General features: G+C 32.4%; 3 protein-coding genes and 2 non-coding genes across 5 annotated transcripts; 2 read left to right on the top strand and 3 right to left on the bottom strand.

Moving 5' to 3' along the window:
* Positions 1-2,006: 2,006 nt before the first annotated feature.
* On the top strand, positions 2,007-5,824 carry LOC101216101 (cytochrome b561 domain-containing protein At4g18260). The gene is made up of 4 exons (XM_004147387.3): positions 2,007-2,616; positions 3,313-3,477; positions 4,194-4,342; positions 5,079-5,824. Exons 1-4 carry the CDS (start codon positions 2,479-2,481, stop codon positions 5,425-5,427), a joined length of 801 nt encoding a protein of 266 aa, XP_004147435.1. The 5' UTR covers positions 2,007-2,478; the 3' UTR covers positions 5,428-5,824.
* A 6,193-nt stretch (positions 5,825-12,017) lies between these two features.
* Positions 12,018-15,984, top strand: LOC101210538 (urease accessory protein G). Its single transcript, XM_011659065.2, has 7 exons — positions 12,018-12,399; positions 12,477-12,668; positions 12,953-13,013; positions 13,918-14,119; positions 15,124-15,245; positions 15,339-15,443; positions 15,699-15,984. Exons 1-7 carry the CDS (start codon positions 12,302-12,304, stop codon positions 15,780-15,782), a joined length of 864 nt encoding a protein of 287 aa, XP_011657367.2. The 5' UTR covers positions 12,018-12,301; the 3' UTR covers positions 15,783-15,984.
* A 943-nt stretch (positions 15,985-16,927) lies between these two features.
* TRNAR-ACG lies at positions 16,928-17,000 on the bottom strand. The gene has a single exon. It is a non-coding gene; the product is annotated as a tRNA-Arg (tRNA).
* Positions 17,001-20,382: 3,382 nt separating this feature from the next.
* On the bottom strand, positions 20,383-20,455 carry TRNAR-ACG. The gene has a single exon. It is a non-coding gene; the product is annotated as a tRNA-Arg (tRNA).
* A 712-nt stretch (positions 20,456-21,167) lies between these two features.
* On the bottom strand, positions 21,168-25,855 carry LOC101210781 (3-oxoacyl-[acyl-carrier-protein] synthase I, chloroplastic). Its single transcript, XM_004147366.3, has 7 exons — positions 25,178-25,855; positions 23,739-24,170; positions 23,168-23,341; positions 22,342-22,455; positions 22,123-22,224; positions 21,684-21,750; positions 21,168-21,566 (listed from the first exon to the last, which is right to left on the bottom strand). The coding sequence occupies exons 1-7, from the start codon at positions 25,634-25,636 to the stop codon at positions 21,499-21,501; spliced, it is 1,416 nt and encodes a 471-aa protein (XP_004147414.1). The 5' UTR covers positions 25,637-25,855; the 3' UTR covers positions 21,168-21,498.
* Between the last annotated feature and the right edge of the window lie 1,156 nt (positions 25,856-27,011).

Raw genomic sequence — 27,011 nt, 5'->3', positions numbered from 1 at the left:
AAAAAAAACAAAGAGATGTTACATGAAATTTCCATCAAGAGTTGAGAAATTAGGAAAATTCACTAAATTACAATTATTAAGAAAAATGGGTGAGATATACATTTTTTTTCAACTCAAAATTGAAACGAAAAAAAAAAAGAAAAAAAAACTAAGAACTAAAAAGGGCTACGTCTTACATCAATTTTTCTTAAATTTAAGTTTAAAAGAATGAAATTTAAACTTATCATATAACATATATATATAAATATTGAGTGATATTTTGCTATATTTATAAATATTTTGGTTCATTTTGTAATATTTGAAAACAAACTTTTTAATTTAAAAAGAGTGAAACTCTTTTGGGTTGAGAATAAAAATTTCTCATTTATTTCAAATGTAGGTGGTTTAATCTAAACCAATTAATGTTGTAGCTTCAATGTGACCAAGATTTTAAAGTAAATAAGTTAGAGAGAAACCATGAATGACTAGATTTTTGGTAGAATGACATTACAAGAACTAAAACGTTTAGTTTTTTTTGAAAATGTTAGAACTAAAATAAACGTATTGAAAGTTGGAGACAATAAAATAAAACAAAACATAAAATTTTAAGGGTGTAAACAAATATATTAAAAATTTAAATATATGTTATGGGCAAATTTCACAGCCTACTTAGGAGAACCATTGGACAACCTAAGAAGAGAGCTTAGAGAGTCGTTTAATGAGGTCCATGATATAAACTTAAAGAGAGCTTCAGAAAGAGCTTAAGAGCACCGATAAAGGAAACCTTAAAAAGCTCAATGGAACCCATGAGAAAATCTTAAGAGGAGTAAACGGATCAAAGCCTAAAAAAAAGAAGAGCTTAGAGGAGAAACATAGAAGAAAACCTGTTATGGAGAGCTGAGAAAGATGTTTGAGAGAGAGCTCTCCTAAGAAGTCATAGAAGGAGAGCGAAGATGAGAGAGTCTAAAAGGACTCCCAAAGAGGAGTTTGTTTACTAAGTGAAGCTCACATGAAGAGAAGCCACAAGGGATAGTCTAGTCCTGTCTCCTAAGATGAGCTTAGGAGAGGAACATAGCTATTTTTACAATTGATCTACTTTTCTTCGTGAACCAAATCAATTTTTAATTAGAATACAAAATGAGTTGAAAAATATGAACAACACTTGTTTTTAGTACAAGAGTACCTAAACAAAGTGCAGTTTTAATGGGTCATGGAAGCATTGTCATGCATTCATTACAACAACAATATTAATAAAAAGGTTATTGTCATATATATCTCTAATGGAATTCCCCAAATCATGGTGAATTGAATATTGTAAAATTCTCAAATCTTAGAGAAAAGAAAAAAGGGGTTCAGTTTGGTGAATCTGTGGGTGTCAATAGAGGTCTAGAAGGAACTCGATCAAAGGAACTCAATGGGCCCATAATCCAAACTTTCAAATTCATTATTTCTTTAGTGGAGATGATAATGTTGGGCTTTATACATTGTTTTATAATTGAAATTGGTGAATGTTTTGTCATCATGGACAGTTTAGCTTCAAAGAGTCACTAAAATGTAGGTTTCTAAGAATAAAATTGCCTTCCCTTTCTAATTCTCTTTGTTCTACAAGATTTGTTTTCATATCTGAAAAATGAGTTAAATGACCCATTTACACCTCTAAAAATTTTAAAAAGATTACTAAAAAACTTTTAGACGTCGTAATCTCGTGTTTAAAAATATCTAAAGTTTAATAGGTATCTAATAAGTATGGTACAAATTTATGTTATTCGACAAAAGAGTGTATCTCAATGATAATAGACATGACATTTTATTAAAAATGTGGGAGATTTGATTTTGCTTTGTTCGGTCCGCATCAACAGATTTAGATTTAAGTCGAGAGAGGATTGATTGAACTCCTCCAACTTATAAATAATATATAGAGAAAATCAAAATTATGGAAATGTATCATAGGACGTGCTTGTTTGGGGTAAACCTCGAAAATGGTTTGTAATCTATAGTCGTTTGCTCCCATTGACAAAATTTCTGCATTCATCCCTACAAAACGAAAGCTTAATTTCCCACACCTTCCTATCATTATTATCCAATTCAATACTAACAAAATCATCTAATTTTCTAATCCTTTCTTCCTTTTAATCATATTTCTCTCTACCCCACTTCCAAACATGGCCTTTTTGGGCGGCAAGAACCAAAGGGAAGATGGCTCGCTCATGTCATCCCTTCATCATTTCCCATTCACCTTTCTTCTTAAACCCTTTACAATGGCGAAATATTTCTCAATATATAACCACTGTGATTCCAAGCTCACTGGTTTTCAAGCCATTCCACTTCAAATTTTCTTCCCCACTTTTAATCCACATTTTCGCTGCTCAAATTCATTACACCCCTTATCTTCACAAATCCCACTTTAGGGGAGATTGAGAAAAAGGGTTTTCTGAAAAGAGTTTGTGTTTGATTTTTCATTTGGGTTTTTGTTTTTGATGTGCAACTAGTTATTGGAGAATGAGAAACTTTTATGAGATGGAGCTCATTGCTATGAGCGTTTGTAATGCTTTTCTTCTGCCATTAGTTCAAGGCTCAGCTCCTGGAGAGTTGCAGAAAGCTAGGAGTCAGAGGAGTATTGAAGACAGCCATGAAAAGGTAAAGTTTGAGCTAATTTTCTTGTTTAAAATATTGACATGAGATTAAATTTATTTTAGCCCACTTTATTTTCTGTTGAATTTTTATGTAAGATTAAATTTACAGTAACCTTTTCACCTGACTGAGTTTATGGGTGATTTAACATGATATTAGGTTAGGGAATTCTCTGTTTGATTCCTGTAAAGTCATTTTTTTCTCTTATTAGCCACTTGTTGGTTCTTGTGCAAATTTTGGAGGGCCCCTAGTGAAAGAGAGTGTTGTAGTGTTGATACAAGATTCAATTTATTCTAGCCTTCTATTTCTCTTGTTGAGTTTTTATATAAGATTAAATTTACGGTAACCTTTTCACCTCAGTGTTTGAGTTTGGTGGTGATTTAACATATTAGGCTTGGAAATCGATCCCCTGTTTGGTTCTTTTGCTAATTTAGAGTCCACCAGTGAAAGAGAGTTCATAGTGGTGATCTAAGATTAAATTTATTCTAGCCAACTATTTTCCTTCTTAAATTGTTGATATAAGATCAAATTTAAAGTAACTTTTCACATGGTTTTTATAGTTTGATCCTAGTCATTTTTTTCTCTAATTAATCACTTGTTGATTTTGTGTAAATTTGGATCCCACATGCGAATGAGAATGTTAAAATATTTATATAAAATTAAATTCGCTGTAATTTGACGATGATTTTGGAAGTTTTGCAGTTAAGCCATCAAAAGAGACTTGATATTCAACTCCATGGACTGCTCCTCTGGATTTCAATGGGGTTCCTAATGCCTGTTGGGATACTCACAATTAGAATGTCTGGTAGGATGGCTCGTGGGTCGACTCTGTTAAAGGTCTTCTTCTACCTCCATGTTGTTTTGCAGGTAAAGCAACTCCCTTCTTCATTCTTCATTCTTTATTTCTTCTACTAATTTTTTTAAATATCTTGTAACTCAGAGAAAGATGATGTTTTCTTTCGAGATCATAAAAATGCTTAAAAGGCAACCATTTTTTGTTTTAAATTTGATAGAACATAATCATGCCCAGCATGTTGTATCATCATGATTTCTTTGTTTTTATTCTGGAATTTTCTTTAGTTTTGCTGATTACAATTTAGTGGCAGAGAAGTTACAGAATTCATACTTGAATAGCAAGAAAAGGATTATAATTAGTAGTACTCCTCATGATCCTTCTCATTGTCTCCAATGAGCACAAACTGTTTCTCTCTCTCTTTCTAAGAGTAAATTATGAATGTTAGTCTTGTAAGATATTATCTCTAGCTTGTCAACATTGTTAATTAGTATTGATTGGCTAGTTAATTATACTGTAAAACAAATGGTTTTTTAAAGCATACGGATTTGTGATATTTGCATGAGCATTAAAGTATAAGGATACAAAAGGGATTTGCACTTATCCTCTTGACTTTGTTCTTTTGGAGTACTTTATAGGCCTAATTCTGTTTGGCTCCTTTCTTTTCTTTTTTTTGTATGCACTTTTTTTTTTCTCAATGACAGCTGAATTTTTAAATTAAATATATATATATATAGTGATTCTGAACTTGATATTCTTTGAAGGATATTGACTTAATTTCATTTAACAGACACTATCCCTCCTCTTGGCCACAGCTGGAGCTGTAATGTCCATCAGAAATTTTGAGAACTTATTTAATAATAACCATCAAAGAATAGGTTTAGCTCTTTACTTAGCCATATGGGCACAGGCAGTGATAGGCATTTTCAGGCCTCAAAGGTAAATTTCATCTGCTTTTCCCACTTTACCCTTTTTCATTTTTAGGACCTTTCTTGACTTGTGAAACTTTGTAGGACCAAAACATGATTATTGCTCCACTAAATGACCCCATTAAAATATGCAAAATAAGAGTTTGTCTTAACTTCTATCGGTAATCAAAAGCACTTTAAAATTTTACTTTGGCATCTAATTACGTAGCCAAAAATGTTTCAACTTTTTTTAAGAAAAATACATAACATACTCTTAGAAATTTCCCTTGGTTAATGCTTATTCATCCGCCTTTTAGAGAGAGATCATTTTTCTGTGGTTTTCTAGGGCGTGTGTTGTGTTGTATCCTATTTGGAGGGAGAGGAACAATAAAGTGTTGAGGTAGGTATGTAGATCCCTATAAGGTTTGGTCTTTAGTGAGATTTTATAGGTCACTTTGGGCTTCAATATCAAAACAAATTTGTAGCTATTCTCTTGGTAACATCTTACATAGTTGGAATCTCTTTCTTTAGAAGGGGTGTTTTGGTGGACTTGTTTTTTTTGTATGCCTCTTTCCTTTTTTTCTCTCGTTGATTCTATTTTAAAAAACAGTTATTCAAAAAGTACTTACAAAATGAGACTACTCAAAAACAGTATCCTCAAAATTCATTACAAACTCAGTCTCTGAACCTTCTGTGGAAATGTTTCCTTTTAATAACTGAGTTGAAGCTTTTCTGAGAAACCATCACCACTCACTTGACTTGTGCAGGGGAAAGAAAGAAAGAAATGCATGGTTTCTTATGCATTGGATTCTTGGAACAATAATTTCTATAGTGGGAATCATCAATATCTATACTGGCTTAAATGCCTACCATAAGAAAACTTCAAGAAGCATTGGATTATGGACTGTACTCTTCACTGCAGAGATCTCCTTCATCGGTTTCTTTTATTTGTTTCAAGATAAATGGGAGTTTTTGCAGAAGCAAGGGGTTGTTTTAGGGGAATCTGAAGCAGTTTCTCATTCTGATGAACAAGTAGAGACTCGAAGGCAAAACTCCAAGGAATTGTTACCTAATCCTTGTACCAAACAAAATGCACTCAGAAACTTGTTTGATTAAAATGGGTTTTTTTCCTCCCCATTTTTCTTACAAGCTTAGCTACTACGTTTACTATCTGACTGAAATTTCTACTCTATTTTTGATGCATGCACTTTGTGCAAGTGAACTGTGATCCTCTGGGGAGGGTTATGCTGAGTGCATGCATCAAAAAGAGTATCTTCCATTTGCTCAAATTTACATCAATTTCTTAATCCAAAGTTAAATTCCTAGTGGTTGAAGTTTTTGCCCCAAGAGATTTTATTTTGATTGATGGTTGAGTGTTAAAGAGTATATATGTAAAACCTTACTAGTTTAAAGCGTGTGGATTTGGTAGTTGTTTAACATTGTGTTAGGTGAGAAGATCTTGTTATAAATTGTAATCTTTCTTTAATTCTATGCGATGATGTGCTTTTGAGTATCCTCCCTTCTCTCTGAGTGGAAAAGGCAGTCGTTTAGAGGATGGTGTTACTCAGTTTATAACTTCAACTAGGGTTTTTGAAGTGAAAAGGGGTTGGGAATTCAGTTTTGAACTTTAAAGATGTGCTAGAGAAAGTCTATTTTTCTTCCAAAGAAGAATCTTTTAACTGCACAACGTCTAATTGACATGTATCTCTCTATTTGAGATTAGAGGTTCAAATATTCATCCTCCTACTTATAAAAGGAAATGTTTTGCTTTTCAAATGTTGCAATAATTTAAACACACATGGTTTAGCCTTCCATATTTTTATTATAATGCTGCTCTACTATGGATTCATATACACTTGCAGGACAGCTATACTCTACAATGGAGATGAAGATTTAAACTTTAATTTTGTTGTTGTTGGTGAGAAGACGTGTTTTAACTAATTGAATTAGATTCAAATTACAACTAATTCATGGAGATATTCCCAGGATATTATTAATGGTAGAATGGTAACTAGCTAGAGGTGATTTGTTTATAAAGCTTTTGGAGATCCTTTTGGTAAGTATTACTCGGTGGATTGATTGAGTGAGATATATATCTCTCTCAACATACCATTGATATTGCATTGTTCTTCAGTGGTTTTTATCTAATACGTACTTGCAATACATTATCTTTTATGTTGTTGAGGGTTATTCAAGACAATGTCAAAAATCTAATACGTACTTGCAATACATTATCTTTTATGTTGTTGAGGGTTATCCAAGACAATGTCAAAAACCTATGGACAGATCAACACGTCAAGGTTTGGGTTGATCAGCCTAGTTGATTTAATATATAACAATCGAGAAATAACCAAGTTGAAATTTGACCAATACCTTACAACCTCGAGCGCCAGAAACGTTCTTTACGCTACCATCATCAAACATAATCAGAGGCATGTTTTCTTAGAAGGGCCTATGAATAGTCCCATCTACCCAACAAGTTGAATAGTAGTTATTGAAGAGGGAAAAATTCATGTTTGTGTTGGAAAATTATAACGCACGAGAGAGCTTGCTAGTGGTGTTTGTAAGTGTTGGTTAAAGAAAGAAATGGTTGTTATGGATCTCAATGTTAAACTATTTCAGCGGCTTCATGTGTCTGACAACATTCGCAACATTCCATTACTACTTGATGATGATATTGATATTGATGTTTTGGGTGAATCTCTCCATCTTTTTCTATTAACAACACAGTTGTTAGATACTTATTTTTCTGTCACAACAGTTTATTATTTTGTTAAAAGACAGTTATTATGAAGCTCCTATATATATCAAGTTTGTTCTATGTAAATATTCATACAAGAAATAAAGAGACTTACCTCTTAATAAGATTTTCTCCCTCAACCTCTCCTCTCTGTTATGGTATAAGATCAAATTCTGCAAAGAGAGTTTTAGAAGCAAGAACTCGAGCGTCCCTTAATCGTGCAATTTGCACCAACGACAACACCTGAGAGTTTAGCTTCCTGCAGTTCCAATATCTCAGCCCCGATTACCTCCTTTGATCTTGATGCTCAGTTGACCCTTTCATGCTACATCATTCCATCATTTCGGTCACCAACCTTGTTTCTACACCACTGGTAGGATCGAATAATTACTCATCATGGAGTAGAGCAATGATGCTTGCGTTATCTGAAAAGAACAAAGTTGGTTTCATCACTGGTGCAATCAAGAAACCTTCAGAAAGTAATCTCCTCTCTGCTTGGAAATGTAACAATGATGTAATAGCCTCTTGGATTATCAACTCCATTTCAAAAGAAATAGTGGCAAGCCTTGTTTACAATGGAAGCGTAAAGGAAGTGTGATGAATTGAAGGAAAGATATAGGCAGTCGAATGGACCTCACATATACCAGTTGTGAAAAGACTTGGTAACTACTACACAAGGGAGTCTCTCGGTTGAAGTGTACTGTGCAAAAATCACCACTATATGGCAATAACTTGTTGAATACCATCCTATGGATGAATGAACTTGTGAAGGGTCAAAGAAGATGATTGATCTTTTGAATTTAGAGTTTGTAATGACATTTCTCATGGGACTAAATGAATCTTATTCTCAAACTAGAGCTCAAATCTCGTTGATTGATCCCTTGCCATCTGTATATAAAGTTTTTTTTCTCATCATCCAAAAAGAAGGACAAAGATCCATTAGATCTTCACCTTCCATTGAAAGTATAACACTAATGGCTAATTCTGAGAGAATATTTTTCTCTAAGAAATCCAAGAAAAAGGACACACAGCCTATATGTTCCAATTGTGGCTATAGAGGACATATTGCTGATAAGTGCTATAAGTTGCATGGTTATCCTCCCGGCCATAGACTTGCAAGCAAAAACTCAGTTCACCAATAGAGACAAAACAATACACTTCAAGCTAGAAATGAGAAAATGACAGAAGCTCCTAACCAGTCTGCATTTTTTGCTAGCCTCAACAATTATCAGTATTCACAACTTATGAGTATGCTTCAGACTCATCATAACACATCCCAAAATGGTTAGTACTCCAAAAGAGAGACCACTCACATAGCAAGTACTTGTCTCTCTACTTCACTCATTGATTCATCAATTTGGATAATTGATTTTAGTGCTTCCTCACATATTTGCTATAACAAATAATTTAACGTGAATTTGGATTTATATTAAAACTATTGGTTAGGAGAGATTTATATTTGAACATGATTCAAATTTAACTTAAGTTAATTATAAAATATTTAATTTAGTTATTAATTAATTAATATTTAGTTTAATATTATTTAATTAAATTTGATTTGATTAAATTAATATAAAACTATAAGATATTAGAGAGATATTCATTAAAAAAGATTTAAATAAAATATTAATTAATTATTAACTAAGGTTAATTAATTAGTAGATTTGAAATTTCTATTAGTTTAATCTTTTTTAAATTAATAGAATGTCGTGATTCTCTTTTACTCTTTTTCCTATTCCAAGAAGAAAAGAAAGTTATAGAACAATTTTCTTTAACGAATCAATCAAGAAAAAAAGCCAATGATTTTACCTAGGCAAAAAGAAAAGAATTTCTCTCAAACATCTCTCAACTTTTTTCTATCCCAATTGGTTCCACAAACCAATCTCATCCGGGTGGTGTCCCGAGATTTACTTTGTAGATTAAAAAATTTAAACAATTTTTTCTCTCTCTAATCTACAATTAGAAAGTATGTTTAACTTTTAAGTTTTAATAAGAAAACTAGTTTCTTAATTAATTTTGTTAATTTGATGGTATTCTGGGATTTTCAAATTAGTTTGAGGAATGATTCTGTAAAATCTTCCGTTATCATGAGATTTTACCCCTTCATGCGGGGACTCAGAGATCTCAATTGATGTGTTCACGAGGGGAGTAAATTTTAGTTTTGAAAGAATATATGAAATATATACTCTTTTTCCTTCATTAGCATTTTTTTATCATTGAATTTTTTGCTAGTAAGGTTTTAACAAGGCATATTTCATATAAGTGATGAGCATCAATATTAATATAAAAAAGTAGATGTCCATCAGTTTTCTTAGAGGCCATATAGTCACATGTCTTTCCATTAACCATCAAACACTCATGTCATATGTGTATAACAGAGTTAACCTTAGTGGCTATGTAACTCACCTCATGCTTGTCAAATTGCCTATAAATAGTGACGTTTGGTTGTCCCAAAAAGAAATCCAAAAAAATTGGTGAAAGGGGAGAATTATTAGATTTTGCTTTTCCTAATTATTTTCTTATTTTCTAATTTATTTATTTATATTATATTATATTTTCTCAGTTCATTTCACAATATATATCAAATTTTATAATCTAACCATATAAAATGAATTTTTTATCTTTATTGAATAATATTTTGAATATGGAATCATATCCCTTCTTTTGTAATTACAACAACAAAGTTGAAGTTCAAACCTTTAGAGACGAAGGTCACTTAATACTATTGAACTAAAAAGCAATTCTTCAAATACCTATGGTCTAATTTTAAAATCAATTGCTAAAATAACACGTGTATTTTAATAAAAAAAAGACAAATTACAAAAACAACCTTTATAGTTTATAGTACGGTAGTAGTTACAACTGTATTTTTAAACTTTTAAAATTAAAAATTGAGTCATCAAACATATCCAAATTTTAAATTTGGACCCCTAAACTTTTACATGATGGTATAAATTGTACCGATTACATAATTTTGGTTATTAAATTTTTATCATTTGTGGGTCCGACTTTTAAAATCATTGTAAAGTTGAGGGTCTAATTTTAACACGTTTAAAACTTCAGGAGTCCAATTGTTATTAGCAAAAGTTTAAGAGTATAATTACAACTGCCAACGTACTTGCGGTGATTTTTGTAATGTTTTCTTATAAAAATTGAGTTAAAAAAACCTATGAAAAAAATTGGTCCCTAAACTTTCATGCAAATAACAATTTAGTTAGTTCATAAACATTAATTTGTAATGAATCAGTCTCTATACTTTAAATTTTGTAACGATTTAGTTACTGTAGTTACTATACTTTCAAATTTATATATAACAATTTAATTTTTAAAATAAAAAATCATTGAAATTAAATGTTAACTTAGGGAGCGTTTGGGGCAAGATTATAATAACATCTCTAACTACAATAAATGCTATTTAAAAACTATCAATTAGCTACGGTAAACATTATTTCAAAACCCTGCAGTTGGTATAGTATTATTACTATTTGTTACTGCTTTTACCATATCTTTCTCAAATTAAAATAAGGAAAATTGCATCTGGTGACAAACTTATTTTATAAAAGAGCAGTCCATAGCACCTCTGTTCGTACGAGATTTTCGAAGAAATTTAGTTCGTAGACTTGAACTTGAGTTGATGTTGTATTTTTATTCATTTGATTCGATTTGGTTTGATCTCTATAATTTGATCCTTTAATTTTCTCTCAATTGAGTGTTTACGTAAGAAAGCAGACCACGCGATATATTTGAAGTTGGAGTCTTTAAAGAAAGTTTGTGTCTTCAAAGGAAATTGGAGTCTTAGAAGAAAGCTTGTATTTTCAAATGAGCTTCAATCTTCGACGGCAATCGACTTCAGGAGTTAGGAAATCTTCTAGCTCTTGGAAGAATTTTGACCTTCTAAAGTAAAAAAAATTCAGCTCTTACAAATGAGAAGAACTCCTCTATTTACAGGCTTTCTTGGTGAGCTTTATGGACTTGTGTTTGATTGGTCCATGAACGAGACAGATTGGTCCATGAACGAGACAGATTGGTCCATGAACGAGACTCATGTGCTCAACCACCTGGATTTGGATCATATTTAGTTTTTGAACTCAATTAAACTTATTTTTGGATAATTGTAATGGATGGTCATTTGAGGAATAATAATTAAGGATATAACAACATTTAAAAAAATTGCAAATATAGCAAAACTATCGCTAATAGACTTGTATCATTGATAGACTCATATGATCTATCGGTGATAAACCAATTTTTACAACATGATTCATTAGTGATAGAGTGATAGAATTTGACAATTTTTGCTATATTTGCAATTTTTTTTTAAAATGTTGCTATATACTTAATTATTTTGAATTTAATTGCTAAATTTGCAACTATCCCTTTATTTTTAGGCTAATTGAACTTAATCCAAGTAAATAATATTTAATTGAATCAAAATAATTAACATGTAGCCTACCTATGTTTTCAATTTCAACTTGGAACACGTGTCAATTTTTTTTAATTAGTCTCAAATTTAATTATTTATATTTTTCATCATTAATTTAGTAAATGATGTGACAATTTGTGATTTGTCTAAAAACTTCTTATTGAATGAATTCTTTTTTCATATTGCCAATATCACAATTATGACAAGTAATTATATATATCAAACGTGAAAGAATTATCTGCTTTGAATTTGTTATTTTTATAATTTAAAAATATAATAACATAACTTTTATTATTATATATATATTTTTGTTTTTATAAATATCCTTTAAAATAATCTCATCACAAACACCGCACACAAAAATATTATAATTCAAACTAAAACAATTATCACTCAAATACAAAATGATTAGAAGTGAAATGTAGTGGAGAATTATAGTTAGTGACCCCTCCTACCAAACACCATCTTGAAATTAACAATTGGTTGAGGGACAGAGGCTGACTTTTAACTTTGATCTAAACAAAATTTGATTTTTAACTTAAAAAATTATGAGTATCTACAAACTTATTTGATAACATTTTCTTCTCCTCACAGAAATCATTCTAAAATTGCGTAAACAAATTATTTTTTCTTCATCCGTATCCGGAGGAAGAAAGAGGACCACTTTCTTGGTATTGTGGAATCTGTGATACTCATTTGGATTTTTCTTCCTTCTCTCATACAATCCAGCACCTTTCTTAATTTTTATTTCAATTTCTTCACCTAATTCCCATTCAATTTTGATCCCCCATTTTAATCTTCACCACACTAGCTTCATCGCTCCAACAATGGCTTCACAAGATACTCACCACCACCATCACCACCACGATGGACATGACCACCACCATCACCACCACGATGGACATGACCACCACCACACCCACGAGTAATTTCCTTTCAATTTGTGGATCTATGTTTCATTTCTCTGGCTTAGTAGTGTTCATCATTTTTCACTTGTAACAGGAAACCTAAGGGGGATTCTTCCTTTGTTGGAGCAGATGGTAGGGTTTATCATAGTCATGATGGACTGGCCCCTCATTCCCATGAACCCATTTACTCTCCTGGCTTCTTCACTAGGAGAGCTCCTCCTCTTCTTACAAGAAATTTTAATGAAAGAGCTTTTACTGTTGGTATTGGTGGTCCTGTTGGTACTGGGTATATCTATCTTCCCTTTTTTTCTCATTTTTTTTTACTCGTTTCCAGTCAAATAAAAATGCAAAAGAGATCAACTTTTGAGCCTCTAACCTATTGGCACCTTTACTATCTATCTTATTTGATATTTCTAATAATAAAATGTTCTTTTTCTGCCGTCGACTTAAGTTATCAGATGAACCACGTAAATCTCTGTCGATTTCTTTACTTTTTTTTTTTTTATATTTTCTCGCGTTCTTTGATTTTCAATTTCATAACTTACGGAATGTTGTTGTATCCTTGTTTAGGAAGACAGCTCTGATGCTGGCACTTTGTACCTTCTTACGTGATAAATACAGTCTAGCTGCAGTAAGTGTGATTTTGAATTGAGATTCTGCATATCACTTTCACTTTTCAGATCCTATGGTTCCCCTTTCTGATTATGATTACTTGTTTCTGTTGGGTTTGTCTGTTGTGCTTTGACTTTGTCTGTATATACCCATTTTAAAATAACACTCACTAGCTCTGCACATGTATAGAAGAGATTGCATATTGTGGTCATACTATATGCTGGTATATTTTTACTATATATGGAAACAGCTCGGTGCAAGTTATTGTTTTTCATTTGAATTTCAAGGATGAGCTTTTTTTCACTAACTGGTGTGCGGAAATCCATGACAGATTTATTTTCGACTTGTTTGATAATTATTTGGTTTTTGGAATTTTCATTCTGAAAGTTAAACTTATGAACACTACTTCTACTATAAGTTCTATGATTTGTTATCTGTTTTCTACTAAAATTTTCAAAAAAATCAAGTCAAGTTTTGAAACTAAAGAGTTTTTGTTTTTAAATTTGACTATAAATTCAAGTTTTCTTAGCTAAAGTCATAATTAGAAAATTGAAAGAGAACAAGCATAAATTTCAAAAGCTAAAAATGAAATCGTTACCAAATGGGAGAGTATACTGTCAGATTGCTCTTAGGATTGGATGGTATTTGGACAGTTAAAACATAAATTTTGACCAAATTTTGGCATTGTCATATTAGAGTGCCAAAAGTTTAGTAAGATAATGAGTTGTGTTTTTAAAGTAGGCTGATTCGTCACCAAATTTTTTGCTATAGTAAATTTATATAACTAATATTGTGGTAGAATGAAATGATGGTAGAAAATTGAGAATGAAAAATCATCAAACATAAGAATTAGATTTTGATCTTTAGTTTTGATTTGAAGAAAAAAAAAGATATGTATTCAGATTGATTGGGATCACTGTCAGGTCACAAACGACATCTTCACAAAAGAGGATGGAGAGTTTTTGGTGAAGCATGGAGCGCTACCAGAGGAAAGGATTAGAGCAGTGGAAACTGGTGGCTGCCCACACGCTGCTATTCGCGAAGACATCAGCATTAATCTTGGACCTCTTGAGGAGCTTTCAAACTTGTACAAAACAGACATACTTCTCTGTGAATCTGGTGGAGGTAATTTGGAAAACCCCAATTATTAAGTTTGAACAACATTTTGTCTTAGATTATTTTAACTTCTCTTTCAATGATGTAAATCCATGCAAAACTGGACCTATCTTACTTTCCTTTCTCATTCGTAGACTTGCATTAGCATCAGAAAAACCAGTTGTGGGTTCAATACCAAATATGGTATGTTGAATACTTAGGGTTCATAAGAAATATACTTTACAATAATTTAGGTCCCATTTGGTAATATTTCATTTTTTTGTTTTCGAAAATTATGCCTATTTCTCCACTATTTCTTATAATGATTTGCACTTTCCTTAAAGGTCAGAGTTGAATTTAAGCCAAATTCCAAAAACTAAAACAAGTTTTTAAAAGCTTTTTTTTTTCTTTCATAATTTGGCATGATTCTTTATTAAAACATTGGTAGAAAGTAGATAACATACAAGAAAATTTGAGGTGGGACGGGTGTTTAAAGATTTAAATTTCAAAATCTAAAAGCAAAAAACTAGGGGATGTTTGGGGCAATGAGTGAGTTATTATAGCCCTTGGTTGTTATAGTTTGATTAAAATAGTTTATGTTTGGGGTGTAGATTATTTTAATTTGGGTTTATAATAGTATGTGTTTGGTGTGTAGACTATTTTAGTTTGATAAGGAAATAGTAAACGTTGTTGCAAAGAATAAAAAGATGATGAATGTCAAATAGTAAAAACTATAGTAAATAGTAAATCCAGTAGCAAATTGGGAGTTTTAAAATAGTGTTTACTGTAGCTAATTTGAGATTTTTAGATAGTATTTACTGTAGAAAGAGGTGGTTATTATAGTTCTAGATAATATTTGCCTCAAACGGCCCTTAAATTGTTACCAAACTGGGTCCTAATTATCTTAAGTTCTCATGTTTGGTGTAAAAGAAGAAAGTAATCTTGGATGTATAGTCTTTATGGAGATAGGTTTTCAAAAGTTTTGCTACTAGAATTTGAAGTCTTCAATGCATGTTTTATCTGTTTCTTGTCAGATAACTTGGCTGCCAACTTCAGCAGAGAACTTGCTGACTATATCATCTATATCATCGATGTGTCTGGTGGGGATAAGATTCCTCGAAAAGGTGGCCCCGGAATCACGCAGGCTGATCTTCTTGTATGTGGTTTCCTATTGTGTGGATTGCCAAAAAGAAATTATGATCAACTCATCTCAAGCATCTCTTTATAAGTGGTTGAATTTTAATAACAGGTAATAAACAAGACTGACCTTGCAACAGCAGTTGGAGCTGATCTAGCAGTTATGGAGCGTGATGCACTGAAAATGCGAGATGGGGGACCGTTTGTATTTGCTCAGGTTAGCTTTTGTCGCTTTATTTAATATTGGAGCTTCATCTCAAAACCAATGATGTTGAGGGGAGTAGTTCGTGCATCTTATTAAGATTATAAGCTCCCTTGATTTTCCAATATGGAATCTTCTACATGATACCCTTTGTAGCTAGAGAATCATGTAATCGACTATAATACTTTGTTAATGTCTTTGAATTTGAATGTGAATGAAGAAATTCTTTGTCCATGTTGATGATGTATGTCTCGACCGATGTTCGTGTAGGTTAAACATGGAGTAGGCGTTGGGGAAATTGTTAACCACATTATACAGGCATGGGAAGCAGCGACGGGGAAGAAACGCCATTGAAATCTCTCTGGTTGAAATTGTCAGGATATTGTTAGAGTTTGACCACTGCAATAGGAGATGTTGTACTGAGTTTTTCTCCCTTTTAAAAAAACTGAGGCTTAGCCTGATCTTTTAGCTTTGGAATACAATAAGAGGCTCGTACTTGTATGAGATTTTGTCAATGCTCAAAGTTTATATGCTCAAAGTTTCTGCGTTTGTTGTCCATTTTCTTGAAAAGTAATGAAAAACACGTTTTGAAAACTGAAGAAAAATAGTTTTCAAGAACTCGGTTTTGTTTTTAGACAGGACGTTTTCTAAAGGAATGTGAAATCTAAAGAACTAAAGTAGTAGAAAAAACTATCAGAAACTTTAAATTTTGAATTATAAATTCGTTATCTAATGAAACTTAATTAAGTTAGTATTTGTTTTAAGTCTATAAATGCTACTTCTACTTCTTTAATCGATTAATCAATTAATTAAAGCATATAAGTAAAGTCTAGAAATGTTTATTATTTGAGTAGAAATGAATTAGGATTACCTGAATTAGTCAAAATCCTAATCAAATTTTGAGTTTTGAGCATGAGTTGGTATCAGAATAAAGCCTTGAAGGTGAAAAAACTATTTTAAAAGCCTAAAATGGCAAATGACTCAATTGTCCATTTGATAATGTCATCATCACATGAAATTACAGTTTTGCATTCAATATTGAATTATGATTTTTTTCTCGTCATCCTCCCAATCATGTCTTTTCTCATCTCCCTATGCATCTTCCTCTTCTTCCGCCTTCACACAAGCTTCCTCCTCTTCTCTAGCATGGCGTTCATGAGTCTCTGCTTCTTCTCCGACTTCTTCTCTAGACTGAGAGATGGATAATAAGAGAATTGAACAAGACAACAAATAGTTTTGAGAGAGCAAAACTATGAAATAGGCGAGGCTAGCGAAACGAACAAAGACTTGAGCACGACAACCAAAAGACACCGAATTTGAGCGAGAGCAACACCGATTCAAGCGAAATAAGCGAAACTGTTTTTCCAATCTCACTCAAATTTGACTTCAACAAACGATCAATCGATATTTTTCTAAAAAGCGAGTGATTTGACATTTATCTTCAAATTTAAGAAGTGAAAAAAAATAGGAAAATGAGAAGAAAAAAAGTTAAAAATCATCGACTCTGCTGGGGATCGAACCCAGAATCTCTGGTTCCGTAGACCAGCGCCTTATCCATTGGGCCACAGAGTCAATTTGTTCAAATCCTTTCTTTTTACTAATAAGTTCATTTCTATTAACCTAATAACAATCATTATATAAAGAAAAACCAAGTTATTTTCAAAAACAAATATATTAATTTTAACATATAGAAAATATGCCAAAATATTTATAATATTTATAGAAATAGTAAAATATATACATATATATATATATAGTCTTAGATTATATTTTAAGAAATGTAGAAAATTTTACAACTTATAAATAGTTTGGTCTATTTTTCTATATATAAGAAGTCTCGCACAAAATTCTGAAAAAGTGAATATGTTTTTTTAGGTTGTAATTGCAAAATTTCAAGAATAAAAATTGTAAAAAATTTAAATAATTTATTTAAAATTAGATACCATTTTGTAGTATATTTATGAGGCTATGTTCTAACAAATTTGGTGAACCAAGGTTTAGATACTAAAATTTTGCTAAGATAAAAATGAAAATGAAATTAACCAAAGTAAATCATTTTTAGAATTACATAGATAAAACTAAATAAAATTTGGAAGTTGAATAATGAAATGAGCAAAGCTAAAATAACACAACTAATGTTTATACCTTTTATTTTCATTATAAAAAATACTTTTGTCCCTTAAACTTTATTACGAAAATAACTACTTTTGTTGGCAATAATATGATTTTCATGTTTCCAATTTTAAAATGATTTAGAATACGAACTTGAATGAGTGAAAATATTATTCATATATTTTATAATTTGTAAAGATTTAATCTCTATCATGATAAATGATAAATTTTATAGAGTTGAATTAAAAATAACTATATACATAGAGCAACAAACGAATCAAATATCACATCTTTTATAGACTACAAACAATAAATTATTAGGTAATTAGAAAAAATAACATCTAACTTTTCAGGATACGATCAATTAATCTTTTGAAAATTTAAAAATAAGACAAACTAAATTCTTATTCATAGTTTAAAAGTACGTTGACTAATATAGAGATTAGATTGATGCAAAATGCTATTAAAATGTTATTTATAAGAAAGTTGGTGACTTGATGACAGAGGAGTTGGCAGTCGAAGCCTCAATAAATGACAGTCGTAACTATAACAATCTTAAGATAACAAAATTCCTTGTCGGATAAGTTTCAACATGCATGAAAGGCGTAATGATCTAGGCATCGTCTCATAGAAAGGCTCGATGAAATAGATTTGTCTATGAAGATGCAAACTACCTGCACCTAGACAAAAAGACCCTATGAAGTCCACTGTTTTCTGGAATTGACTTTAAATCTTTGCTACGCATCTTAGGTAGAAGGCAAAGAATGCCTCCTACTGGGGGGCTCGAGTCTTCAGTGAGATTCCATTCTGGAAGCTAGAATTCTAACCTTGTGTTAGGACTACAGACCAAGGGACAGACAGTCTCAGGGAGACCGTTTCTATGGGGTGTATGTCTTCCAAAAGATAACAGAGGCATGCAAAGGTTTCGTTTGGCCAAACAAAGATTGGCTCTCGAATGCGAGAGTTTGATTGCAAGACCCACTCGTTGAGCAAGGACATTTTAATGAATGACAAAAGTGTTTTTTCACCTTTTTTATTTAACACAATTTTTATTTATTTAGAAGTACGTTATTACAACGTCAATTTGGAAGTGATTTTTGAAAATTTTAACTTCACTTTTGTCACACTAAAATACATCTTTAATCACTCTAAATCATCTTAATATTTATTATAATTTTCATCAAAAATAGTTTTAAATGATTAAAAGTATGAATTACTCAAATTCTAGGAATAAATTTTGACAAAAGAAAAATAAGAAGAATAAAAAAAGACCTTGCAATTGTATGGATATTTAAAATGCACAGAAATGGTTGTGAAAACGGGGCTCAACTAATTTGAAAAATTCTCCTTAAATGACACTATTTATAGGCAATTTGGAAATCATGAGTAAGTTACATGGCCATAAAGATTGAGCATCTTATAGACACATGACATGAGTATTGGATTATCAAAAGTTTGACATTTGGCTATATGAACACTAAGCACACTAAGTATAACGTCTGAAATTAGGAATGAGACATGAATGAACCGGTATCACATCTGAATGAGAGAGATCCTAAAGATGTAAAAGTAATGTTAATAAATACTTAAAAAGAATTAAAAGTTAAGTACACATTCATTTTTTATGGCTCAACCATAGAAACTTCAAAGTTAAGCGTGCTTAGCTTGGAGAACTTGTGTTTGTTTGTGAGGAGAATTTCCACTCTAATAAGTCTTTAAGGATAGTAAGGATGATATTGTCAGGTCCTAGGGGATGCAGTGGAATGTTAGAGATTCGAATTCCAAATCATGGGTTGGGGCATTACACTAAGGGTGCGTTTGGAGGAAGGAAAGAGTTATGAAAAAGAATTATAATAAGTAGTGTTATGATAATATTTGCTTGGGATAAGTATTAAGTGGAAAAGATTATGAAAATTATTTATTATTTTAAAAAAAAATTAATTCAATACACGTATATTTGTATATTTAATTTACCAAATTGTCATATTTTCATAAAACAAGTTACATTACTTTTCTTAAATACGATGACCATTTTTAATTTTTTTATGCAAGCGTTTCATGTCAATAAATTATTGTTTTTTTAAAAAAAAATTGTATTCTATCTTCAATATACAAATTATATGTATTTAATTTACCAAATCATAGTAGTTTTCGTAAAACAATTTCCAGTAATTTCTTTAAAGACAACGTTCACTTTCAACTTTTTCTACGTAATCGCTAGATGCGATTAGATTATTAACTCTTTTTTAAAATTCATATTCTAAATTCAATACACAAATTTTGTATATTTAATTTACCAAATCGTAAAAGTTTCTGTAAAACAATTTGCAATAATTTCTTTAAATACGACATCCATTTTTAATTTTTTTTTACGTAATCGTTACATGTAATTAAACTGTTAATTTTTAAAATTCATATTCTAAATCCAATACACAAACTTCGTATATTTATTTTATTAAATCGTCGTAGTTTTTGTAATGCATGAGTAAAAAGAAAATACGAGTCAAGTAATGTAATCACAATAAATTATATAATTCAGAGTAAAAGAAAAACTAAAATTTTAAATTAATGTAATTGGACCAAAATTATAACTTAAAAATAAGTTGTATTTTTTAAATAAAAATATTAAAATTAACGAAACTTGTAAATCGAAAGCATAGAAATGATAAATAAAAAAATGAATTAAATAATATTCCCTCTTCCAAACATACCCTAATAGATAATGGAATTAACATTTATGTTAGTATTTTATTTATAATTGAAAAATATTTCAAATTACTGACGGATTTAAGCAAAATTTTATTAAAAAGAAAAGACCTTTGGAATTGTATAAAAACAAAACCGACTCCGCTGGGGATCGAACCCAGAATCTCTGGTTCCGTAGACCAGCGCCTTATCCATTGGGCCACGGAGTCCTTTTGAAATTATGTTTATATAAAATGTAAATAATTAGTATTGAGAAACCCTCAACATAGATTGTTATCTGAAGGTTTTTATTACTGTGTAATTGAAGGTAATACGAAAATTAGCATTACAAATTTCTCCGTACACCATAAGCATATTACCAACCATAACACTTTCATTGGACGTTTTTCTTGTTTAAGATGATGTTCCTTCACTTGTGGCCTGCGTGATTATTTTGTGTTATTGTAAAATCCATAGAAAGGAAACACAAAGTTACAAAGTTAATTGTGATTGTTAAATTGAGCATAGCTCAGATGTTAACAATCAAGGGATGTATTTCGACTCTATTTAGAAATTCCATAATCAATAGAAACCCGGTTATTATGTACTATGAAACCATCTTCAGAGAAGTGAAACTTGTATTATATTTTACATATTCTAATTGTCATCCAATGAAATTCCTGAACAATTGTGCACCCGCTTCTTCCCAAAAATTTTACTTGCTATTGTTTTTCTCTTTTAATACCGTTTTAATCTCAACCGTGTCTTCTATGTTCATAGTCATTTTATTACGAGACAACATCGACTTGTTGAGAAAATGAAAACAGTTGGTTCATCTCTTTGCAGATCTCAGAACGGAGTGGAGAGTGGAGAGTGGGAGTGGAGAGTGGGGAGTGGGGAGTGGGGAGTGGGGAGTGGGGAATGGGGAATGGGGAAGGCGGCTGAAAGAAAAACCTTCATTCATTACAACCATTTTGATGGAATTCTAGAAAATTTTGAACTTAAATCTAATATCAACCTAACCCAATACAATCACACAAGTTCAAGTAAACCCATTTATTGGATTAGAAAACAGCAACAAATGGAATGGTGATGATGAAGATGAAGATGATGAAGAAGAAGAAATTGCATAAAAGACCAAAATGTTTAAAGGACCAGATAAGACGCCCGCAGCAAGCAAAGCAACCTCATTGATAAATAAAATTACTAACTATTCTCAAGGCTAACCACTCGATTCTCCTACAAAACGTCGTAGTGTGTAACATTTTCCTGCTCAAGGTTTGAATGCCGAGAATGCCACAACCGAGTTGTGTCCACCAAATCCGAATGAATTTGAGATAGCTGGAAACAGAGAATTGCATAACTTCATTAATGAACTAGAATATTGAGTTTTAATGGAAGAGATTGAAAATAAGTCAGCCATGGGGGCAGCAACCCACCAATGCTTAGGCAACTTACCAACATTCACTTCGTGTTGTTGCTTTACGTTTGCAACGGTGTCAAAGTCAACTGAAGGCTCCGGGTTCTACAGTTAAATAGAGAGAAAATGTTGATGATTATCATCTATACCAGCTGATGCTAGAATATTGGGATAATATCTTAATGAAGGAAATTATTATGTGAATGTCCAAGTAGAACTGAATAGTAAAGGGAATGTAATTTCAGAGCTCTTTATATGTGAAAATTTCCCTCAAGTTTTAGCACGTATGATATTTTCCCTCTACCATATCAAGCTAAAAATTAATTCTTGATTTTGTGAATGATACTTGGATGCAGTGTGTGAACATGTGAGATCAGAAAGTAGAGACAGACCACACAACACGAATTTTCGTCTACATTCAACAGTTGACTTAACATTATCTGAAATCAGGTTGTTAAAAAGGAAAAGGGAGCGTACAAATTGATTTATGGAAGGATGCAACCATCCTGTTTCAATTGCTTTCACAGTGGCAATGGCTTCCAGACCTCCAGCAGCGCCAAGGCAGTGGCCTATCATAGACTGAAAAGTAATCACAACCAGAAAAAGGATCAGCAAACGAGGGGATCACTTTAAGAATAATAGACTGCAACCATGTAACCATTAGCATATACGGTGGGGAGGGAGAAGAGACATTACCTTAGTCGCATTGATTTTGATCTCTGATGTATTCTTGAACACCTTCTTGATGGCATTGATTTCAGCTAAGTCACCGGCAAGGGTGGAAGTTGCATGTGCATTTATGTAGTTGACCTGTTTAAATTTTAATGAAAAAAAGGCAAATTTATGTTGTTCTTTCCCTTTTTGTCTTAAAAAAATAACAATTTGATATTCCAAAAGTGGTAGCCTTTCCAAATCCCAGTACAACAAAAAGATTCAAGATGAAATGAGTAACTGCTCCGTAGTTGGAAGGCTATAAGACTTGCTTAGAATTCAGTAATAGGCCCATGAACTACCCACCCATAAACAGCTGTGCCGTTTTATGTCACACGCAACAATTGATACAATTTACAATACAAAAAGCACCCATATTCTTCCAGGGAAAAATAAACCTTTGAATGGAGACAATCGCGTCAACTTTACCAAGATATTTAACTTGACAAACATGACGATCCCTAAAATCTTAATGATTTACTAATGGATGAAGTGAAGGTTTCTGGTGTAAAGTATAATTAAATAAACATATCTACAGAAATACAACTAGATGCACGTTAGGTACACAAAATGTGGCTGATGCCTTATATAAACAGGCCAACCAACTTGTAATACTGTGACAAATTTACTTGCATGCCGTGTAACATCTTTCTTCATACATTATCAATGCAAATTTTGTGACTACCATAACAGCATTAACGTCAGAAATTGATTTGTCTCACAATTGGGGTGATCTTTGGGCATTATCATCAGAAACCAAACCAATAGAATATTCTCCGAAAAAACAGAATAAAAGATTGACTTTAGTTACCTCCTCAGGCGATACACCTGCATCTTCAAGACTGCTCAAGATGCATGAAGAGACACCAAGTCCATCTGCTCTAGGATCCGTCATGTGATAAGCATCACAGTTAACAGCCCCTCCCAAGTATTCAGCAATAATTGGTGCACCTCGTTTCATTGCATGCTCCAAACTCTCCATTACCTATCAGGAAAATATCACCACTGAGGTCATCTTCAGTCAGATTTGAAATGCAGTTAAACACAGAGTACCGATACCCAGAGTGAAATTCAACACGAAGGAAAATGAATCTTCATGTTGTTTATTGTGTACATAATACCCCCAGTAAAAGCAAGATAAAAAACTATCATCATTTGAACTTGGAAGAGAAAAATATCTTAATCAAGCTAAATTTCAGGGAAACTTAACTACGAGGCCTAAAACCAAACCTTAAGTCAATTGTCAAATGACAATTCATGATCGGCAACAGCTAGACAAAAGCAAATGTGACTAATTGAATTAGTTCAGTTCAGTGAAAATAACCAAGAAGTTGAAAGCATGTCCATCTTCCATGCTCATCAAGATGAGTGTCAAATCTTACCAGTATGCCAGCACCTTCTCCCATGACAAAGCCATCACGGTCTTTGTCCCATGGCCTTGAAGCAGTTTTAGGATCATCATTTCTCTGAGATAGAGCCCTACAAGCAACAAAACCCCCCAGGCCAATAGGTATGATAGCAGCTTCAGTTCCACCAGCAAGCATCATATCAGCCTCTCCTCGACGAATATGGTTTGCAGCAGCATAGAAGCAATAATTAGAGGTGGCACAAGCAGTGGATATAGAATAATTGGGACCCATGAAACCAATATCGATGGCAAGTAAGGCAGACCCCATATTCGTAATGGCATAAGGAATGAAAAAAGGGGTTATCTTTCTGTGACCTTTCTCTATCAAAGCCTGAACACCATCAGAAAAGACTGTAAGACCACCCATTCCTGTTCCAACAAGCACACCAGCACGCTCCTTGTCGATCTGTAGTAAAAATAAAACCACATTTGTTAATTGTACAAGATAAGGGAGAAATAAAGAATAGACTTGGGGAACTTTAATAATAGCTACATAGTGTCTGCCTGAAGAACAAACTAATTTTAAGAGAAATCAAATGAAAGTTTTCCCTATATCAAGGAAAGTAAAGTCAAACACATGCTGAAGTTTTCAAATCTTCGGGCATCTCTACCCAATTTTGCAATTAGCCATTCCCTTGTTTTTTTCTTAGAGGAAAAGAGAACTACTCCTTTCAAATATATCGATCACTGTGCAACATAAATGATCTAAAAACTTCCTTTCTAATGAAAAAGCATCAACAATATAATAGCAAAAAATTAAAACTCCTATCCACTCCATCTATTAATATGGAAAGATAAAGGATTCTAATTGTCAACTCACGCGCCTCTTATTAGTATTAATAAAGATTCCATGATGATCAATGAGGAAGCCATTAAAGAAATGTCTATCAATTTTGGAGTGATGTTAGATTTTAAAATTAATTCATGACATATGAAAAGACGCTTAATTAGTCTGGTTAGCACTTTAGAACATTTAAAGGTCAATATATTTAGTCAAAGGTCACTCTGCCTAAAAAATACAAGTTTACTCCTAATTCAGCCAAATCAATTAAGCATGGCGATAAATTGCATCTCCTCACAAGCGAAAGCAGTAAACTCAATACTTCAGATACAGTTCCATAAAACTACTTCAAATCCATACTCGATCAAAGGAAGAAGAGCATGAGAGGAAATTTATTCACGATGAACAAAAAAATCCATGCATTGGAGAGAAGCAGAATTCTCTTAAATTCCTATCCAAATAGGCAAAAATACTTCATGTATTTGCAAACATCCTCCAGATCAAGAATTCAAGAATAATTCAACAAAGCGATAAATGCAAGAAATGTAAAATAGCACAGCACAAACACAGGCATCATTCTCCAAATAGAAACGCATTGTTTAGCAAAAAGAAAAAAGAAAAAATGAAACGACCTTAGAGCGCTTATCTCCACCAAGGTCAGCATCCTCAAGAGCTTTCTTTCCAGCAACAATACAATAACGAAGACAATCATCAAGCCGACGATCATTCTTACCATCAATGTATCCCTGAGAAGCAAATCCCCGGATCTGGCCACCGAAACGAGTAGGGAACTTGGAAGCATCAAAACGATCAATAAGAGTAACACCACTCTCACCAGAAAGCAACTTATCATAGTAAGTATCAACATCATTACCAAAGACAGAAACAAGTCCCATTCCAGTAATCACGACACGTTTCTTAGGATCTTTCTCCCGCTTAGGTGCAGAGACAGTGGAAGCTGCAGATGCAGAAATGAATGAAAGTCGTGGGCGTGATTTAGGAGCAGAAACAAGGAAAGGGGAGCATTTGCGACTGCGAAATGAGTCCAAGGGAGAGGGCTTGAGAGTGGAGGAGTGAACGGCGGCCTGCATGGTGGAAGAACAATGGAGATTTGGGGAATGCGAGGGAGAGGAATGTATAGAAGAAGGGTGACGATGATAACAATGGAGGAATTGGGAGAGAAAAATCGATGTTGTAAGAGATTTGTTTGGCGGAATTGTAAAGCCACTCAATAAGCCTTCTCGTAATCTACGCCTATCTTTCGAAGGGCCAAACCTTTTCTTCTTTTCTTTTCTTTTTTTTTTCTCTCTTTTCCTTTTCCTCACTAAGAAATTGAATGTGGAAGATATGAGTTTGGCAACCTAAATTTCAATTTTTTCAAAATGTGTTTGTTTCTTAGCTACTTTACCCACTAATATCAATTTAATGCATCTCTATAATACACTGTCATTTATACCTCACCTCAAATTATTCAAATCACTTATCTGCCGTAACAATTTTGATTTTAGTCAAAACGAACTTAACTTAACGAGAAAAATGATGACAATTTAAACGTAATTTGATTGGTTGAAACGTCTTATACTTGGTTCAAAGTGAAAGTATTAGGTTAAATTCATGATTAAACAATAAAAATTTATTGCTAAATTGAGAGTGTCCATAGTAACAAACGTTTGTTATTCATATTATTTGGAAACCTAACTAGGTTATTTGTGGTTTTAGAAGGAAATAAAATACTTAACTAATTAATTCTAAAATACCAATTAATAATTAATTAATCTAAATCAATGAATAGAGTAAATATTAAGAAAGTTATAGTGGGTAGCAATTCAAATATATTATTTTGTAGGTGTATCACATATATTTGATGTTTTGTAAATATGACAAAAACATAAAATATGAATTTTTATTTATTTTTATGACATGCTTCCCTAGGCAATTAATTGATTGGGTGAAAAAGAAAGAGAGAGAGAAAAGTGATGATCGAACGTGCGACAGTCACAAAGGTAAGAAATATGGGAGATGGAGCGTAATGTTGGCGACAAACAATATGAAATTAGTGAAAGAGAAGTTCGAGAAAGAAAGAGAGAGAGAGAGAGAGAAAGGAGATCGAAAGGAAGGTGGAGCATTGGGTGACAACAGATGATGTGGAGCAGTGCTAGTTGCTTGAAGAGATGTTGGAAACTTGGAGAATAGGTGTCACACCTTAATCCGCAAGACAACCAAAACGTAGGAAGTAGTGCGAATAGGATGCCAATTAGCTTAAACTTTACAACTGGTCTTAACGCTAAGCTTGCCCTCATCTCCTTATAAACGATCGACAAAACTCAAAAGGCAACGGTAGTCAATCTTAAACGTCAAAATGATAAATAACTTAACCAAATTGTATACTTTATTAACAACACGTGTTTGATACATAAATACAACACATTGACCAAATAAATGATGGTTAACTATTTCCAAAACGCC

The sequence above is a fragment of the Cucumis sativus genome, chromosome 1 (assembly GCF_000004075.3).
Source record: "Cucumis sativus cultivar 9930 chromosome 1, Cucumber_9930_V3, whole genome shotgun sequence".
Classification (NCBI taxonomy): domain Eukaryota; kingdom Viridiplantae; phylum Streptophyta; class Magnoliopsida; order Cucurbitales; family Cucurbitaceae; genus Cucumis; species Cucumis sativus.
The sequence above is the reverse complement of the archived record's forward strand: the minus strand, read 5'-3'. Positions and strand labels throughout refer to the sequence as shown.

Coding starts and splice junctions, on each gene's coding strand:
- LOC101210781 (XM_004147366.3), bottom strand. CDS start 25,636: ATGCAGGCCGCCGTTCACTCCTCCACTCTCAAGCCCTCTCCCTTGGAC. Junction 22,456..23,167: donor CAGGTGTATCGCCTGAGGAG/GTAACTAAAGTC, acceptor AAATTTAAACAG/GTCAACTACATAAATGCACA. Junction 21,751..22,122: donor ATCCTTCCATAAATCAATTT/GTACGCTCCCTT, acceptor ATTTAACTGTAG/AACCCGGAGCCTTCAGTTGA.
- LOC101216101 (XM_004147387.3), top strand. CDS start 2,479: ATGAGAAACTTTTATGAGATGGAGCTCATTGCTATGAGCGTTTGTAAT. Junction 2,617..3,312: donor TTGAAGACAGCCATGAAAAG/GTAAAGTTTGAG, acceptor GAAGTTTTGCAG/TTAAGCCATCAAAAGAGACT. Junction 4,343..5,078: donor GGCATTTTCAGGCCTCAAAG/GTAAATTTCATC, acceptor TGACTTGTGCAG/GGGAAAGAAAGAAAGAAATG.
- LOC101210538 (XM_011659065.2), top strand. CDS start 12,302: ATGGCTTCACAAGATACTCACCACCACCATCACCACCACGATGGACAT. Junction 12,400..12,476: donor GACCACCACCACACCCACGA/GTAATTTCCTTT, acceptor CACTTGTAACAG/GAAACCTAAGGGGGATTCTT. Junction 14,120..15,123: donor TCTCTGTGAATCTGGTGGAG/GTAATTTGGAAA, acceptor GTTTCTTGTCAG/ATAACTTGGCTGCCAACTTC.